Source organism: Micromys minutus, assembly GCF_963924665.1.
Source record: "Micromys minutus genome assembly, chromosome: 9".
Taxonomy (NCBI): domain Eukaryota; kingdom Metazoa; phylum Chordata; class Mammalia; order Rodentia; family Muridae; genus Micromys; species Micromys minutus.
Window position 1 is genome coordinate 44,111,753 of NC_137978.1, and position 18,858 is coordinate 44,130,610.

At 46.5% G+C, this 18,858-nt stretch overlaps 1 protein-coding gene across 2 annotated transcripts; it reads right to left on the reverse strand.

Annotated features, from left to right (window-relative positions):
- Positions 1-6,262: 6,262 nt before the first annotated feature.
- On the reverse strand, positions 6,263-15,539 carry LCK (LCK proto-oncogene, Src family tyrosine kinase; the record flags this gene model as incomplete). 2 transcript variants are annotated; one of them, XM_080920716.1, is made up of 13 exons in its annotated part: positions 6,263-6,465; positions 10,061-10,192; positions 10,273-10,426; positions 10,508-10,584; positions 12,644-12,823; positions 12,958-13,110; positions 13,396-13,545; positions 13,731-13,834; positions 14,118-14,216; positions 14,460-14,550; positions 14,718-14,799; positions 15,304-15,413; positions 15,512-15,539. In XM_080920716.1, 13 exons carry the CDS (start codon positions 15,537-15,539, stop codon positions 6,263-6,265), a joined length of 1,563 nt encoding a protein of 520 aa, XP_080776842.1. The 2 variants fall into 2 exon arrangements, with proteins under 2 accessions (XP_080776842.1, XP_080776843.1); XM_080920717.1 differs by lacking the exons at positions 12,958-13,110; positions 15,512-15,539 and having other exon boundaries at positions 15,304-15,408.
- Positions 15,540-18,858: the final 3,319 nt, after the last annotated feature.

An 18,858-nucleotide genomic window follows, 5' to 3' on the forward strand; every position in this document is an offset into this window, starting at 1 on the left:
TCTCACCTACCCAGAACTTACAATTTTTCTAAACTGATAGCCTGTGGTTTGGGTTGGTTTGTTCGTTCGTTCGTTCATTTTTGGTTTTAGAGACGGTTTCTTTCTGTAACCCTGACTGTTCTGTAATATACTCTGTAGACCAGGTTTGCCTCCAACTCAGAACTCAGCCTGTCTCTATCTCCGGAGTGCTGGAATTAAGACCTTCACCACTTCCCTCACCCCCAAGCCATGACAAGCAAAATTTCTTAACCTTGCAATTACGGACATTCTTTGTTATAGGGGCTGTCTTCCGGTCTCTACAATGTTAATTGGCATGCTCGGCCTTCTTAGATGCCAGTAAGTAGCAGCACCCCCCCACACACACCCATACCGTGACACCCAAAACTGTCCTTAGACACTGACAAATGTCTGGGAGTGTCTAGACAGCAGGAAACTGTCATCTCCCATACTCCTACAGAACCACCACAACAGATCTTTAATCCATCAATCCTCAATTAGCTATTACTGATCGACCAAAGGGGTCTGTGCTGGGCTTGTTTTTAAGCCACAGCAGCTGGACATAGTGCCACATGAGTTTCATACCAGAATAGATCTTTGTGTCTGCTTCCCTACTGGCTTTAGGTGGGTCTACTTACCATCTAGGACTCCTTTTCCATCTTTGCACCATAGAGAGAAGCCAACCCCAAAGTTTACCAGCTCCATGGCTATTCACAGTACCTACTACGGAATGAAATCATAGGTATTGAAGCCTTTGTAAGAGGTGGAACAAGGTTTACGACCTTACATGCCCACAGAGGCCAGGCAGGGGGTATAAATGAATGAGTTTATACTCCTACAGCTCAGACATTGTTTGTTTGCTCATTTTAAAACCTGGAGCTTTAAACATCCTTACAGGAATATATGGCCCCTCCCTGCCTTTATCAAATATACTGCCATTTCGAAGTTTAGTTTTTTAAAGCCAGGTTTGTTTGGTTTGTTTGTTTGTTTTTTTTTTTTTAATTTTGATTTTAATTCTCTTTCTTCGTTTTCCTCTTTAACCTGAGAACAGCAGCACCAGGTTTGGTGATAAATAGTTGTTAACACTCGACTTAGGATAGTAGTGAGTGGAAGGAGAATTCATGTCCCAACTGAGCTAGATGGTCAGTACTTGCTTCATTAGGACAGGCAAACTCCAGGACACCAAAGCCCTCATTGTTCAAGAGACACACCAGATCGAGAGTTTTAGATATAAAATCTTCCCAGTTATACAAATTGGCTAAATGAATTATCTTGAAGGTAAAGGTGAAAATATTGACCCCTGAAGGGCACACCTGAGATCCCAGCACTCAAGACCCAAATATAGGAAAGTCTTGAGTTCAGGTGAGCCAAGACCACAAAGCAAGAGCCTGTTAAAAACAACAAAACCCCTTCTTGGACTGGAGGTGTACCTAATGTTGCAAAATTGGTGGAGTGTCTGCTGAGCATACATGAGGCTCTAAGATTCTCTATCCTTAGTACAAAAATCTCTGCCACTTTAGTGATATCCTTCCAATTGTAACTCTTGGACGACCATAATGGATTCGTGGTCAAAGTCTTGCCAATCTCCAAGCCAGATGACCTACATTTGATCCCCGGGAGCCATGAGGTAGAAGGATAAAAGCAATTCCTGAAAGTTGTGGCACAAACAGTAATGAAAACATAAAATGTGGGGCTGGAGAGATGGCTCAGTGGTTAAGAACACTGACTGCTCTTCCAGAGGTCTTGAGTTCAAATCTCAGCAACCACATGGTGGCTCACAACCATCTGTAATAAGATCTGTTGCCCTTTTCTAGTGTGTCTGAAGACAGCTACAGTGCACTTATATGCAATAAATAAACAAATCTTTAAAAAAAGAAAAAGAAGACATAAAATGTAATAATAAAAGAAAGCATGAAAAATCAGTAACTCTTCCCCCAAACATGACCAACTTTCATTTTTCCTTTAGTATATATTATATTTCTCTACATATTCTCTTATTAAGATATAAACACTACAAGATATCAAAGGGTATGTGTGTGTGTTTGTGAGTATGCTTCTATGTATGTGAGTATGCATATGTGTGTGTGTGTGTTGGTTTTTAGACACAGTCTCATAATTCACTGTGTAACTCACTGGGGATGGCCTTGAACTCGCTCACCTTTCAGCCTCCACTCCCCAGTAGATTATGGCATGGCACACTGCCTCATGGGATCACACAGACTTGCCAGCCCATTGGGCCTTTTTGAGAATTTTATCTACCATAAAATCAAGGCCTCAAATGTGCCTGGAAGCTATCAATACTACACTGAAACATTTTGGAAGTTAGCCAAAGCCTATCCAAGGTTCAAGGCCAGCCCGGGTTCTACAAACTGAGACCCTGTATCAAAAGAAGAAATAACCAAACAACAAACAAACAGATGTATCCAAAGAGGCAGGCAAATGTCTTGGCAGTTAAGAGATATCACTACTCTGACAGAGGCTCCCCAGTTCCCAGCAGCTGAATCAACTATACCTGCACAGGAGTTCATGCAGACACATGATAATAAATCCTTAAAGATGTATCTGAAGTCAAATGGAACTCTTCATTTAGTTTTGGTTTTTACATCCCAGGATGCCCTAGAATTTACTATGTGGCTGAGCATAGCTTCAAACTCCCGTTGATCCTCCTGCCTCAGCCTTGGAATACTGGGTTTACAAGCAAGAGGTACCACGCCTGGCTTAAATACAATCCTTCAAATGAGTATCTGTAAAAAGAAAAGAAAAGAAAAAGATGGCCGTATATAAAAGGGAGGTAACTCACACTTAACTTTTGGGTTTTGTGAGGTGAAGTTGGATTATTGGGGTAGAGTACACTGGCCTGGGCCAGTGAAACAGGCTTAGTTGGTAAAGATACTCTTAAATTGGAGGACATGAGTTTGCTGCCCAAGTCTGATTCTCTAACGTTGTCCTCTGACTCTGCTGGTATGCAGGCATGCAGGCACCAAGACTCTACCATGACATGCATGTACACACACACACACACACACACACACACACACAGTGTAAAAGTATCAGACTTCTACTTATCCCAACTCTCACGGCAACTCAGGGTGGCCGGTTGGTTTTTTTCTCGATGTGTTTGTTTTTCAGGTGAAACATTCCTTAGGAATGCTGGACACTCCTGGCTCAGGGAAATTAGGATAAGAGATCTGGCAGGAGTCAGCAGAACAAAGGGAATTCCTTACACTTATAGACTTTAAAGGTAAGGGTTGCCTGGCTTCAGAAGGTAGAGAATCTCTAAGCTTGGGCCACTGGAAGTGCTACATAGAACATAAAGCCATAATTTAGGAAACAAAGCCTGTTGTGCCATCCTACCCTGGGCTGCTACATGCCAGGAGCATGTTAGGGAAAGTTCTAGATAGAATATAAGCTGCTGCTGATCTTTTCTACAAGGGCAGTCGCTATGATCTAACCTCCTAGCCTTTTCACATATACACACACACATACCACACATACACACACCACACACACATATCACACACCTACCACACACACACCACACATACCACACAGACACCACACATACCACACACACTACACACACACACACCACACACACACAGACACCACACATACCACACACACAAACATACTACACTCAAATACCATACACACACATACACACCACACACACATATCACACACCTACCACACACACCACATATACCACACATACACACACAAACTACACACACATAACACACACACCACACACACATCACACACCTACCACACACATACCACACATACCACATATACCACACATACACACCACACACACACCTACCACACACACACCACACATACACACCACACACACACCTACCACACACACACCACACATACACACCACACACACACCTACCAAACACACACCACACATACCACACACACTATATACACACACCACACACAGACACCACACATACACACACATACCACACACACTACACACACACACACCACACACACACAGACACCACACATACCACACACACAAACATACTACACTCAAATACCAAACACACACATACACACCACACACACATATCACACACCTACCACACACACACACACCACACATACCACACATACACACACATACAACACACAGACACCACACATACCACACACATACCACACACACAGACATACTACACTCAAATACCATACACACACATACACACCACACACACATATCACACACCTACCACACACACACCACATATACCACACATACACACACAAACTACACACACATAACACACACACCACACACACATCACACACCTACCACACACATACCACACATACCACATATACCACACATACACACCACACACACACCTACCACACACACACCACACATACACACCACACACACACCATACACACACAGACACCACACATACCACACACATACCACACACACTATATACACACACCACACACAGACACCACACATACCACACATACACACACATACAACACACACTACACACACACACACACACACACCATACACACACAGACACCACACATACCACACACATACCACACACACAAACATACTACACACACATACACACCACACACACATAACACACACACAAACACACACTTTTTAATGAAATGATAGTTTAGAGAGATGGCTCGGCTGTTAGGAACATTGCTGCTCTCACAGAAGACCATTCCCAGCATCCTCATGGTGGCACATAGCCATCCCTAACTACATTTCTGACATCCGATCTGACCTCTGAGAGCACTAGACATGCACATGGTACACATACATACTTGAAGGCAAAACACTTACAGACATAAAAATAAATCTACACAAAGAGAGTTAACCTTATCTCTAGTGCTGTCTTTGGTTCACAAACTTTTCCTGTATTTTTTTTTTCTTCCCTGGTGTCTGAGACCTGATTTCTCCATGTAGTCCTGGCTGTCCTAAAACTTATGCTGTAGACCAAGATGGCCTCAAATTTGAGAGATCCACCTTCCTCTGCTTCCTGTGCTGAATTAAAAGTGAATCCCACCACTGCCTGGCTGTTTGGTTTTCATTAGTTCTGTCTGTCTGTCTTTCTTTCTTTCTTTCTTTCTTCCTTCCTTCCTTCTTTTCCTCTTTTCTTTTTCTTTCTTTCTTTCTTTCTTTCTCTCTCTCTTTTTTTTGTGGCTGACACTGAAGAATGCCACTATAAAAGGTAATGGTTCTGATACTCATCCTCAGTTATCTCGAGGTTCTGAAATCCTCCTGTTCACCACCCTTCCACCCCCTCCCTCACCTTACTCAGGACCAATCAGCTTAAAGGTTAGCTGATAACACTTTGCCTAGTGAGCCAACCATTTTCCTTGTCCTTTAAACTTCTGAGCCTGGTTTTTCCTATAAGAAGTCTACTCTGAGAGCAGACCAGTGCCACAATTATGTTTTTCCTTCTCGTGGACCTGGACGTCCGGTATTATGGTATGCATTCAATAAACTATTCTTGTTTAATTGAGATGCTGTACACGGTTTGAGTAGCGATTCCAGAGGCCCCACACTCATCTCTCAGGTGGATTGACTCTCAACAACCAGGGCTTCACACCATATGTTTTACCTGATAATGGTCCTTCCCATGTTCAGTAGAGAGACAAACAGATTACAGGTGAAATATCCTGTAGTAATATTGGCCACTCACAGCAGGAGAACCCAGGCTGGGCCATCCACTGGCAACCCTGGTCTCTCTCTTCTGATGCCCTCCCCCCATTATCTACCATAAAGAAACGAAGCGTGCAATATAAAAATATACAACCTTAATTCAACAGACTTTTATTGAGCTCCTGGTGTGTGCTAGGCACCAAGGCAGAACACACAGAGATATTAGATTGGATGGCAGCCCACAAGGAGGACCTTCCTGGAGGCCCTCACAAAGGCAGTGACAGAAACACGCATCAGTCACAGGCCCTCCCCTCTCTATGGTTTCAGGAAATGGAATGGTCCAGAAAGAGACATCTTAGGTGGTATCCAAGACTTAGACTCATATGTTCCATGGGTATAAGACACATGTGCAGAACCCATATAACTACAGATGTGTGCACAAGACAAAACCTGCCATGTATGGCACACGCACAGGCTTCATGTACACAGTCAGAATCCATGTGTGCACAGGCCACATGGATATGGCACAAGACTTCCATCTGCCCTAGCCAGGGCAAAGGGATTAGGAGGGTCCTGGGACCACAAGGCCTCTCAAGGCTGGGGCTGGTACTGGCCCTCTGTGGCTGTGAAGAAGTCATCCAAAACGCTCCGAAGGTAGTCAAATGTGGGCCTGTCCTCCGGGCGCTCCTTCCAGCACAGCATCATGAGGTGGTACAGCTCTTCCGGACAGTTGTCAGGTCGCACCATGCGGTAGCCTTTCTCCAGGTTCTGAATGACTTCAGGGTTGGTCATTCCTGGAAGGTTGATGGAAGAAGAAACCTCAAGCCTTTAAGTTTTGGAAACCTAAAAGCAAAGCTGATGCCACACTAGATTTTTCTCTTTCTCTCCTATCCTCTTTCTTTCTTTGTTGTTTGTTTTTGAGATAGGGTTCCTCTGTGTAGCTCTGACTATATTGGAACTCACTCTGTAGACCAGGCTGGCCTCAAACTCAGAGATCCACCTGCCTCAGTCTCTCAAGTGCTAGGACTAAAGATATGCACCACCACAGCTGGCTTGTTCTGTCTGTCTGTCTGTCTACTTCTATGGTACATGGAATTGAATACAGCACCTTACTTGCATTAGACAAGCACTCCATTGAGCTACAACCCCAGTCTTTAGTTTGGATCTCCCCATGTGTTGTAAACCTAATCTCAGTTCATACCATTAGTGGGAGATGGTAAAGCCTTTAAGAAATGGGGTCTAGGGCTAGAGAGGTGACTCAGCAATTAAGAGCACTGACTGTTCTTCCAGAGGTCCTGCGTTTAAGTCACAGCAATTACATGGTGGCTCACAACCATCTGTAATAGGATCTGATGTGATCACACTCTTCTGGTGTGTCTGAGTGAGGACAGTGACAGTGTACTCACATGTATAAAAAATAAATAAATCTTTAAAAAAAAGAAAAAGAAATGGGGTCTAAGATGGGAGTGGTGGCACACCTTTAATCTCAGCACCAGAGATAAAGGATTTTTGAGAGTTTGAGGCCAGCCTGGTTTACAGAGTTCCAAGACAGTCAGAGTTACACAGAGAAAACAAAATAAGATCTGCCCACCTCCACCTCCTAAATTCTGGGATTAAAGGATGTATGATCATGCTCAGCAAACTCCCTTCTTTTAAAAAAAAATTTTTTTAGGTTTGGAGAGATGGCTCAGAGTTTGAGCACTGACTGCTCTTCCAGAGGTCCTGAGTTCAAATCCTAGCAACCACATGGTAGCTCACAACTATTTGTAATAGAGGATCTGGTGCCCTCTTCTGGTGTGTCTGAAGACAGCAATTGTGTACATATATATATATATATATATATATATATATATATATATAATAAATTAAAAAAAATTTTTAATGTTCTATTTAATTCATTGTTATTAATTTTGTGTCTGATGTGAGTAGGCCTACATAGGGGCCAAGGCACATATGTGGAGATCAGAGAACAACTTTTTAAAAAATGATTTTTAATTATTTTATTTTGGGGGAGGGTTGAAACATGGTTTCTCAGTGTATCCCTGGCCTCTGGATATCAGGTTGGCTTTAAACCCAGAGATTCACCTGCTTCTGCCTCCCAAGTGCTGGGATCAAGGTGTGTGCCACCATCTTCAGCTTAAAATTTTATTTCTATGCATATAAGTGTGTTTGACATGTACACATATCACATGTGTGCAGTGCCCAAGGAGGCCAGAAGAGGACATTGAATTCCTTGGAACTGGAGCTATAGACAGCTGTAATCTGTTTTATGGATGCTGAGACCTGAACCCAGGTCCTCTGGAAGAGCAGCCAGTGCCCTTAGCTCCTGAGCCATCTCTCAAGCCTCCCCAAACCCCTCATACAACAACTCTTAAGTGTGGGATCTCAGCCAGGCCACCACGCCTTTAATCCCAACACTCAGAAGGTGGAGGCAGAGGCAACCATATCTCTGTTGAAGGAAATCCTGGTCTATGAAGCGAGTTCCAACACAGTCAGGGGTTATACAGAGAAACCCCATCTCCAAAAATATAAATGAACATAAATAAATAAAAAATTAATTAATTAATTAATTAAATATTAAAAATGCGGGTTCTCTTCTACCTTTACATGAATACCGGGGATTGAACTTGGGTCATCAGGCCTGCTTCAGTACATGCTTTTAACCTCTGGATCATCTGGGAGTATCTTCAGGAGTCTTTGATGTTTTTGTTTTCAGCTGTAGGATGCTGACCAACACGGGTGAGGTTCCGAATACGGAACTACCAATCCAAACTGACGCTAGTAGTCATTAAGGTAAAGCACACTGGCGTTTCCTGCTAAATGAATGTCTGGCCCACACCTATGGTATCCATACAGTACACACTCAATAAAGTGCATGCCAGCTGCAGGACCTTGACTGAGCCACCTCTTCGGCTTCCTCTTCTAGAACACAGAGTAAATAAACCCTTGTTCCTCCTCACTGAGTTATAAAGAGGATTGAATGAATCGACATATAAGATGTGTCTGACTAGGAGGCGCTCTTTTATAAGATATACCTGAGATTGCTCTTACTTCATGACAATGATGGGGCAGTCAGGGCTTGATGAGAGACCTCAGCCAGAGCAATGTTGAGGTACCTCTAGCTTTTGGGACGGGGACCAGGAGTTGACTACGAGACTGTGAGATAAGACAAGCCCAGAGCTGGGAAATCTTTTAGCCTCTAACTGTTGGAGGAATCTAACCTGATTCAAAGTGCCTTTACATTCCTGGGATCAAATTTCAGAGCCAGTTGCCCTGGGCCTGTGGGAAGTTTCTGCCAATCTGGACTCTGAACTCTATAACCTTGTGATGGTTTGCATATGCTTGGCCCAGGGAGTGGCACTATTAGAAGGTGTGGCCTTGTTGGAGGAAGTGTGTCTCTGTGGGTGTGGGCTTGGAGACACTCCTCCTAGCTGCCTGAGGATGCCCAGTCTGTTTCTGGCTTCCAGATGTAGAGCTCTCAGCTCCTCCTGCACCATGCCTGGCTGGAAGCTGCCATGCTCTCATCTTGATGATAATCAACTGAACCTCTGAACCTGTGAGCCAGCCCCAATTAAATGTCATTTATAAGATTTGGCTTGGTCATGATGTCTGTTCACAGCAGTAAAACCCGAACTAAGACAAACCTCTTACTCCTTCCTATGGCATTTTCTTTCCACAAAGATTATCAAATTCCTTCTAGAAAAATCCCACCTCCAGGCTTAGAAGTATGGCTCAGTGGCAGTACACTCACCTTGCATGCACAGAACCTGGGTTTGAGCCCCAGGTACATAGGCACAGGCCTGTAATACAGGAACCTCCTAGTGAGGCAGAAGCAGGAATAAGACACAGAGGGTAACATAACAGAGTCATGACTAGCAATGGCTTAGTGTGCCCTAAGCACTATTCTCATCTCGTATTAAAAAAAAAAAAGGGGGCGGGGGGTCAGGCAGTGGTGGCACACTTAATCCCAGCATTTTGGAGGCAGAGACAAATGGATCTCTAAGTTAGCCTGGTCTACATAGTGAGTTCCTGGACAGCCAGGGCCACACAGAGAAACCCTCTCTCTCTCTCTCTCTCACACACACACACACATACACACACACACGGGGGGGGGGGGAGAGAAAGCTTTTACTTCTGGCATATTAAGTGGCCTATGCCATAAGGAAGGAGAAGCTGGAATTTTGGAGAGAAGTGTGGAGACTCAGAGGCTGAGGCAGAAGCCAGCTAGGAAATGAAGCATCTAATAGAGGATTTCAGAGTCAGAAGCCCAAGTGGATGGAAGAGAAGCAACTAGAAGCTTCAGAGTCTGGGCATGGGAAGAAGTGAGCGGGAAGGTATGGATTTGCTCCTCTTCCTTGTAGACTTGGAGTTGCTCCTCTTAAAGCTCACCTGGGTAAGGGATTCGACCATGGGTGACTATCTCCGTCAGCAGGATCCCGAAGGACCACACATCTGACTTGATGGTGAAGGTCCCATAGTTAATGGCTTCTGGTGCTGTCCACTTAATGGGAAATTTGGCCCCTAGAGGGAAGCACAGTTAGTTCGCCTGTGTGTGCTTGCTCTACTGCAGGCCATGAACCTCCTCTCTATCCCACACCTACCCTCCCGGGCCGTGTACTCGTTGTCCTCAATGAGGCGTGCCAGGCCAAAGTCTGCAATCTTGCAGCTCAGAGTGTCAGACACCAGGATGTTGGCAGCCCGCAGGTCACGATGGATGTAATTCTGCTCTTCGATGAATGCCATGCCCTCTGCAATCTGCAGGCCGGGAATAGGTCACCAGTCTGTCTTTACCCCACTGACTTGCCACCATACCCAGCCCTCTGCCAAGCTCCTTACCTGGGCTGCCATGTCCAAAAGTTTGTTGATGTTCAACTTGATGCCTGAGGGAGTCTTGAGAAAATCTACTAGGCTCCCTGTAAGCAAAAGCAAGAGTTGTTGACTTACATTGCCCGGGAGGAAGCCCCTAGACCCTTCCAGATCCACCTAGGTTCTGGAAGCCGTGCCTGTCTATGCCAAGGAAGAATGAGGACTGAGAAAAGAATGTGTGCTTAGGGATGGAGTGGTAGATGCTGTGCCCAAGTGGGGATGGCGGATGCTGTGTGCAAGGCGGGGGATGATGTAGCATATGGGATGACCAGAGGGTTAGGATGAGGTATGGGCAGAGGATCTAGAGACTGCTTGCCATCAGTTAAGGAAGAGCCCCATGCGCACAGCAGCCAAAGCCTTCATGATCCCTGCTGTGTCTTCTCACTGACCTGCCTTTCTCTATTATAGACTAGAGTTGGATTCTTCACACAGACAGCTAGACCCTTCCTTCCAAGTCTCTTTGCTTCATCTCTTGTTCTCTAGAAGTTTCTCCTTTCCTTGTCCTGTCCAGCTGGCTCACTCTTCTACACTATCATCATAAATTCCTTCACCTAATTAGCAGGACAATGGGGGTACAAGTTTTAATCCCAGCATTCAGGAGGCAGAGGTAGGTGGATCTCTGAGTTCTGGACCAGGAGAGGCAGGGCTACACAGAGAAACCCTGTCTTAAAAAAAAACAAAAACGACAACCACAAAAAAGTGGCCAGGGAGTACACAGCTTTAATCCCTGGGGAGGGCAGAGGCAGACCGATCTCTGTGAGTTCAAAGCCATCCTGGTCTACAGAGTGAATTCCAGAACAGCAAAGGCTACACAGAGAAACCCTGTGTTTAAAAAAAAAAAAAAAAAAAAAGCCTTGTGGTGGTGGCACATCCTTTAATCCCTGCACTGGGGAGGCAAAGGACACAGAGAAACTCTGTCTTGAACCCTTGAACCCTGTCTTGAAAGCTAAACCAAAAAGAGAGCAATGAAATATCTTCACTATCTACATTCCTGGGGTCTTTGGGAACATCCCTAAGTCACAAACTGCTTTTCCCAGTGTCCATTATCAAACTCAGGTCTTAGCTGGGTTTGATGGCATACGCCTTTAATCCCAGCACTCAGGAGACAGAGGCAATCGGATCTTTGACTTCAAGGACAGCCTGGTCTACAGAGTGAGTTTCAGGACAGCCAGAGCTACACAGAGAAACCCTGTCTTGAAAAGAAAAAAAATTTAAACTATTAGAAATAATAAGAAAACCTATTTGCCATTTCCAGAAATCATTAACCAATGAGCAGTTTGTTTCCCTTCTTGAGAGATGGACAGATTTTGTACCCCAAAAAATACAAACCACATAAAAACGAGGCTGGACAGGAACTGTTCTCTTCCATCCCCATAGCAACCATATGGGGAAGTTGTTCTTCCATTAGTGACGCTATGTTTTAGTTAAATAAAATGTATTTATTCATAGGGGGCTGCACATACATGTGCCATCGCACACGTATGGAGACCAGAGGAAAACGTGTAAGAGTCAGCTCTTTTCCTCTATCATGTAGATTCCAGGCATTGTTTGTCAGGCTTGTCAGGAAGCACCTTTACCTGCTGAGCCATCTTGCAGGCCCGAGACCCACTATTTTACAGATTAAAAAGACCTATTTGGAGCAGAAAGCAGTGATCTGAGCCGCCGAAAGCCATACAATTATAAAGCCTCAACTCCATCCAGGTGGCCAGACTCCAGGATCCTTAACAAACTTACTACATATTGGTGGCTCAGCGTTTGAGAGCACTGGCTGCCCTTCCAGAAGACCCGGGTTCAATCCCCATTGGCTCACAACCGTCTGTGATTCCTGGGTATCCCACACCCTTTTCATGCCTCTTCAGACACCAGGAACCACATACTATTTCTTGGGTCAAGCATTCTGAAATTCATGTGGGCCTTCAGAAACTGCAGATCAGGGACTATCAGAATGAACATGTTTCCAAAGCCTAGGGGCTCAGGAAAGCGTCCTTAGAAATCTCTCAGTGGCAGGCTAGAGGAAAAAAAAAAAAGCACATTCCTATCCTTCGTGCAAAAGGTAGTGGGACCTCAATAGCGCCCTCAAGCGGCTGGACATAGGAGGACACCCACCGTTCTCCATGTATTCTGTGATGATGTAGATGGGCTCCTGGGTGACCACTGCGTAAAGCCGCACTAGCCGCGGGTGTTGCAGCTGCTTCATGAGGTTAGCCTCTGCCAAGAAGGCATCGGGGGACATACTCCCTTGCTTCAGACTCTTCACTGCCACCTTCGTGTGTTCGTTGTAGTATCCTGGGAGATGGGGCACGGGTGGAGGAGTTACAGAGGTCATGACGAACTAGGCAGCCCTCCTGAATAGACACCAGTGTGAGAGGAAGCTCACATCTCCTCTTCTCTTTCCGATCAGTCGTGAGGGCCACACTCACCCATCCACACTTCCCCGAACTGGCCAGCTCCCAGCCGCTCAACCAACTTCAGTGTCTCCCTGGGAACTTCCCATTCGTCCTCCCACCACGGTTTCTGGGGCTTCTGGGTCTGGCAAGGACGGTTCAACTTTGTGCACAGCCCATCGGAGGCGTCTTCGTGGACAAAGGAGAAGAGTAAGGCGGTCACTAGAAACCTGGGATTCTCCCTTCAACCCCCACCTCTCTCCACTTTTCCTCGCAGGGGAAACAGACTGACACGGAAGGGGAGACGTGGGTCATCAACATTAGCCTGCAGGGTCCAGGGTCAGGTACTCTATCCCTCATCCACTGAAGGGGAATGAAAGATGTTTGGAGGGTCCCTAAGAAGGACTGCGGGGGGTGGGGGGGGAGATAGGCTGCTAGGATGGGCACATGTGAACGCATTCCGCCGGAGCTCACTGGTGTAATGGCGGACCAGATCGTGCAGTCCGGGAAAAGTGATACGAGGGGAGATGTAGAAGCCACCGTTGTCTAGGTTACGGATCTTGTAATGTTTCACCACTTCTCCCTGGTTCTGGTCGAAGTCTCTGACTGACAGTGAAAAGGATCCTGAAGAAAGATTGGAGAGGAGAGGGGGGAAGAGAAGAGAAGTTGAAGAGGGAAAAGAAAAGGAATTGCCTTCATAAATCAGTTTCCTACAGCTCCCCAACCCCGCCCACCTCCTCGCCCGCAGGCGCCCGCCCTCACCTCACAGCCCCGCCCACAACGAGGCTCCGCCCACCAGGCCCTCTCACCCGCGGTGCTTTCGCTTTCCCGGATCAGGAAGGATCCATGCGTGTTCCCGGGCGCCAAAAGCTGCCGCTCGGCGTCCTTACGGCTCAAATTCTTGAAGAACCAACTATATAAGGCAGACGCAAGACCATCAGCTGTTGATCGATTTTTTTTTTTTTGTGTGTGCAGCCCTGGCTGTCCTGGAACTCCCTCTGTAAACCAGACTGGCCTTAAACTCAGTCTGCCTGCCCCTCCCTCTCTAGCGCTCAGATTAAAAGTCTGTGCCACCTTTGTCCAATCCTTCCTCCATCCCAGTCAAACATCCTCCCACTCCCAGGACCACGGCCTGTTCTGAGATCCCTGGATGTGCTCTCCCCCCTCCCCAATTCCCACGGAGGTTTCCTGCTCACGGTTCCGGCTCCAAGCTGTTTGCTTTCGCCACGAAGTTGAAGGGGATGAAGCCTTCTTGGCCAGTGGTTAGGGACTGAGCCTTCCACCACTCACCGCTCCTACACCACAGAGACCACGGTCATGGTGTGTATAGACACTGGAAACCCCTCAGAGTGTCCAGTTAGACCAGGCCATCATTCCCCTGGATCAAGCACTCTAGAGATTTCTACCTCATTCCAAAACCCCTCAGCTGAGGCCAGAGCCTGTCAGGGGTGCAGGAGGGCTGAGGACACACACACACACACACACACACACACACACACACACACACACCAGGCAAGGTGGGTTAGAGGCATACTCACTGCTCCAGGATTCGGAGCTGTTCACCCTTTTCAAAGCCCAAGTCTCCGTCGTGGGAGGGCTCATAGCTGTGCAGGGCGACAACCAGGTTGTCTGTAAAGATAGGAAGAGTCAAGAAAAACCAGCCCGGGGCTGACAGGAACAGGTTTCTAGAGGCACAGGATGCAGACGAGGTGGAGAGAAGGGAAGGAGGGTATGGACACGAACAACCAAGCATCCACCGGCCGTGTTATGTTTCACACGCTGCTGGATGGAGTCACCTTGCAGCGGGGAGGCTGGAGGGAGGGAGCCCTCATAGGTGACCAGCGGGTCCCTAACTTCAGAGCCATTCCGGATAGGCAGCTGTAGGAAATGAATGTAGGTAGGAAATGAGGCTGGGATCAGAGAGAAAAAAAAAAAAAAAAAAAAAAAAGGCAAGATCTGACCCTGGTTCCCCTCCCTCTACACTCTTTCTCCAGCCTGCCTGGACCTTGTCTCTGAATTCACCAGTTATGTGTTCATTTGGCTTTAGGAAGGTCCCTTCCTCTATCTGGACCTCTTGGGTGATGTACTCCAGGGAAGATGGGAATGCTGCTGTTTCCAGAGCCTTTAGTTGTGGTTTATTTGCTTATTTATTTATTTACTTATTTCTTCTGGCTACACAACCTTCCTTCCTCATGCCATCCCTTCACCAATCCCATCTCCCCGCCCTCATCCCTTCACCAATCCCATCTCCCCGCCCCCATCCCTTCACCGATCCCATCTCCCCGCCCCCATCCCTTCACCAATCCCATCTCCCCGCCCCCATCCCTTCACCAATCCTATCTCCCCGCCCCCATCCCTTCACCAATCTCATCTTCCTCTTACCGTAGTCTTGCTGTCCAGCGGGACTATAGGATAGTGGCAGTTTTCACACACGTCAATGTTCTCCATCCAGTCATCTTCAGGGTTTGAGCTGCAGACACAGCCCATGATCCCTGAAGGAAATGTAGAAAGGCCTGAAGGAGCTCCCCCTAAGCCAGGTCCCCCAATATCAGACATCTTAGGGCACTGCCCTGGAAGTTACAAAAAGTACCTGAGATTGTCAACTCAGAGGCCCCCATTAGACAGAAGAGCTGAAAAGTGGGATTCTAGCTCGAGACGGGAGGGGGGTTCACTCTGAGCCCTCAAGCAGCGAGTTCACAGGAGGTCCCGGCCCAGGGCTAGTCCCCTCCCTCCCACCTGGGATGGGCAAACCGCCACCGGCATCTTTGTTAGTCTAGTTACCCACTTCCTGCCTCCTCAGCTCTGGGAGACATCACACATACTTTGACAAGTCTGGGGGAAACCTGGATTTTTCATTCCACACTCCTCACCAAGGAGGGTGTATGTCCCTTCTCTTTACAACGCCCTGCCTAGCTGCTGAAGCTGAGAGGTTCCAGCTCCTTGGAGCCTCGCCCAAGTCCAGCAGCCCCACCCCCACTCACAACCACAGTCCCCTTCAAGAGGGTTTCTTCAAACATGCTTTTGCTTCTCAACAACAGAAAGAAACCTGTTGGCTGTAAACTACTTTGGCTCACTTGCTCGGCTTAGCTGTGGAAACTTTTTGTCAAATGAAATCAAGCAGGTAAAGTAGAGCCTCTCTAACCAAGTCAGAGCTGGACTCCCTCCAAAGCCTCTGGAATCCCTGTGTACATCCTTCCTGAGCACTGGTCCTCAATAAACGGTTGACCATGAAGAGAAGATTCACATTTATTTATTTATTTTAGCTAACGTCTTACTATGTAGCTTTGGCTGCCCATGAAGCCTGAAACTCACTATGTAGACCAGGCGGGCCTTGAACTAGCAGAGAACTGCGTGTCTCTGAGGCTTAGGATTAATAAAGGGGTACACAGTCGTGTTTTTGATGTCAAGAAAACCAATTCCATCTCTTAGTCCTTTAATCTATTATGGTTAAAATAGATACAGAAGCATACACACATGCACACAAACACACACACAGGCACACACACACACACACACACACAGCTACAGGCACACTCACACAACTTGTATTTTGAACTACTTTGCTTTTACTGCTCACCCACCATTATTTTTCTTAGTCTTTTTTTCCTTTAATTTTTAGTGTGTGTGTGTGTGTGTGTGTGTGTGTGTGTGTGTGTGTGTGTGTATGTGTGGTGTGCTACAGCTCGGGTGTGGAGGTAGGAAGGCAATTTCAGGAACAGGTTCTCTCTTTGTGGGTCTCGGGATTGAACTCAGATTGTTAGGCTCAGCAGAGGGGGTCTCCATCAGACGGATCATCTTGCCTGAGCTGTGTTTGTGACTCTCACACCTACCTGATACATTTTAGCTCCATCTTTAAGTTTCCCCTCAAATGTCACATTGTGTCTCTCAAGGATCCTGCACCATTTTACTCCAAGCCACAATTGCTGTGTCAGGCCCTGAGAGGCATGTTGCTCATGATCTACGTGTCAGTGCAAATGTTCCTCCGCATCTCCCCTTCTTAAAAAAAAAGTTTTTATTTTCATTTCTAGTTGCATGTTCCCCCATGTGTGTCTGTAGCACATTTGTGTGGGTGCACATAGAGGCCTTTGGAGACCCCCAGAACTGAAGCAACAGCAGGCTGAGCCATTCAACTTGACCTTTAGAAACAGAACTCAAGTCTGGAGAAAAAGCAACACGGGGACTATTAACGCCTGCGCCATCTCTCCAGCCGCTGCCCTACCCAGGCTTCCAGGAGAATGGAAGCCTGGGTACCTATCAGCGGGATGTGGAGACTAAGCTCAGATTCTCCCACCTGTAAGGTCTTCTATCAACCCTAACCTCTGGCTTTGTTTATTTGTTTGTTTATGTGTTTAGTTTTCGGACAGGGTCTCCCTGCGGTGCCCGGGCTGGCCCAGCACTTTTGTGTTCAGTTGGACTTTCTGCTCAGCGTCTTCTCACTCGTAGCTTTGACTTTCGATTTTAGATGATCAAAGCGAGCCCTGGGGAGGCCTGCCTGAAGCAGTAGAGCAAAACAAGTCTTGTTACTTTATGCTGCGTCCAAGCTGATGTGGAAGCAAGGGGAGACATCTGGCTAACAAAATTCAGAAGACCCAGCTCGAGAATCCGAAAGACCTATGCTCAAATATTAGCTGCATTGTAGGTCTGTGATCCTGGCTCTTGGGAGGTAGAAGCAGGAGGATCAAAAGTTCAAGGTCAGTCCTCATTACACAGGGAGTTCAAGACCAGCCTGGATTCCATGAAATCCTCTCAGAAACAAAACAAACTGAGATCAAAACCCCAGGAAACAAAATGCCGTAAGATAACATTAGTGTGCCTGATTTCATCCAAATCACTCTTCTTGTCTGCCGCTGAGACTGTCAATCCCTTTTCGTAGGTCACCCTACTCACATTAGCTCAGTTTACAGGCGCTTGGAAAGGCTCCCACCAGCATGGACCTTACCCACCCCTGCCTGGGACCATGAGAAAATGTGACTGGATAGTAATCCTTTCAGGGCCACGCTTTTTTAATCTGAGCTAGTCATAGCATCGAACTAGTCCTGGAACTTACAGTGTGCATTTTCCTGGGTATTTGACTTTAAACAATTATAAACCTATATAATAAAACATCCATGGAACATTAAGCCCAGTCACAAGACTTCTTCAGAGGGGTTGTGGATGTAGTTCAGTAGCTGCTTTGCCAAATATCTTAAGCTTCAATTGTCGTTACTGAATAGACTTATTTTACACACAGCACTGAAGTGGAGGCAGGAAGATCAGGACTTCAAGATTAGCTTGGGATAGAAAAGCCCTTACTGGGGGCTGCAGAGATGGCTCAGTGGTTAAGAGCACTGACTGCTCTTCCAGAGGTCCTGAGTTCAATTCCCAGCAACGACATGGTGGCTCACAACCATCTGTAATGGGATCTGACGCCCTCTTCTGATGTGTCTGAAGAAAGTGACAGTGTACTCATATACATTAAATAAATAAATATCAACAACAACAACAAAAACAAGAGCCCTTGCCTCAAAAACTAGGGACCTTGGGAAGACTCAAGAAATGAGTACACAAACACATTCACCCTCCTATGGTTGGGAGGCCAGAAGTCGCCTCATCATGGCTCCAGATGCTGTCTTCTCAGCTGTTATCTCGTGGCCAGCAGTGGCTGGCAGCAGTAGGAACTCCCAGAAGAGTACAGAGTGAGTACGCATCCTGTTTGTGATTTACATGGTCCCAAGGAGAACACAGGTTGGTTAAGCTGTACGGGCAGTACCTCAGTACCTCAGCAGAGGGTCTGTACCCTTAGGCTTGACATTTTGGAGGCTTTGGGAAAAGGCAAGAGAGACTGGGTTTGATGATTCAGGCCTTTAAACAGAGCTCTCAGCCCTGGGAAGCAGATGCAGGCCGATTTCTAGATTTCTACTAGGTCGAGGTTAACCTGGTTTACATAGTGAGTTCCAG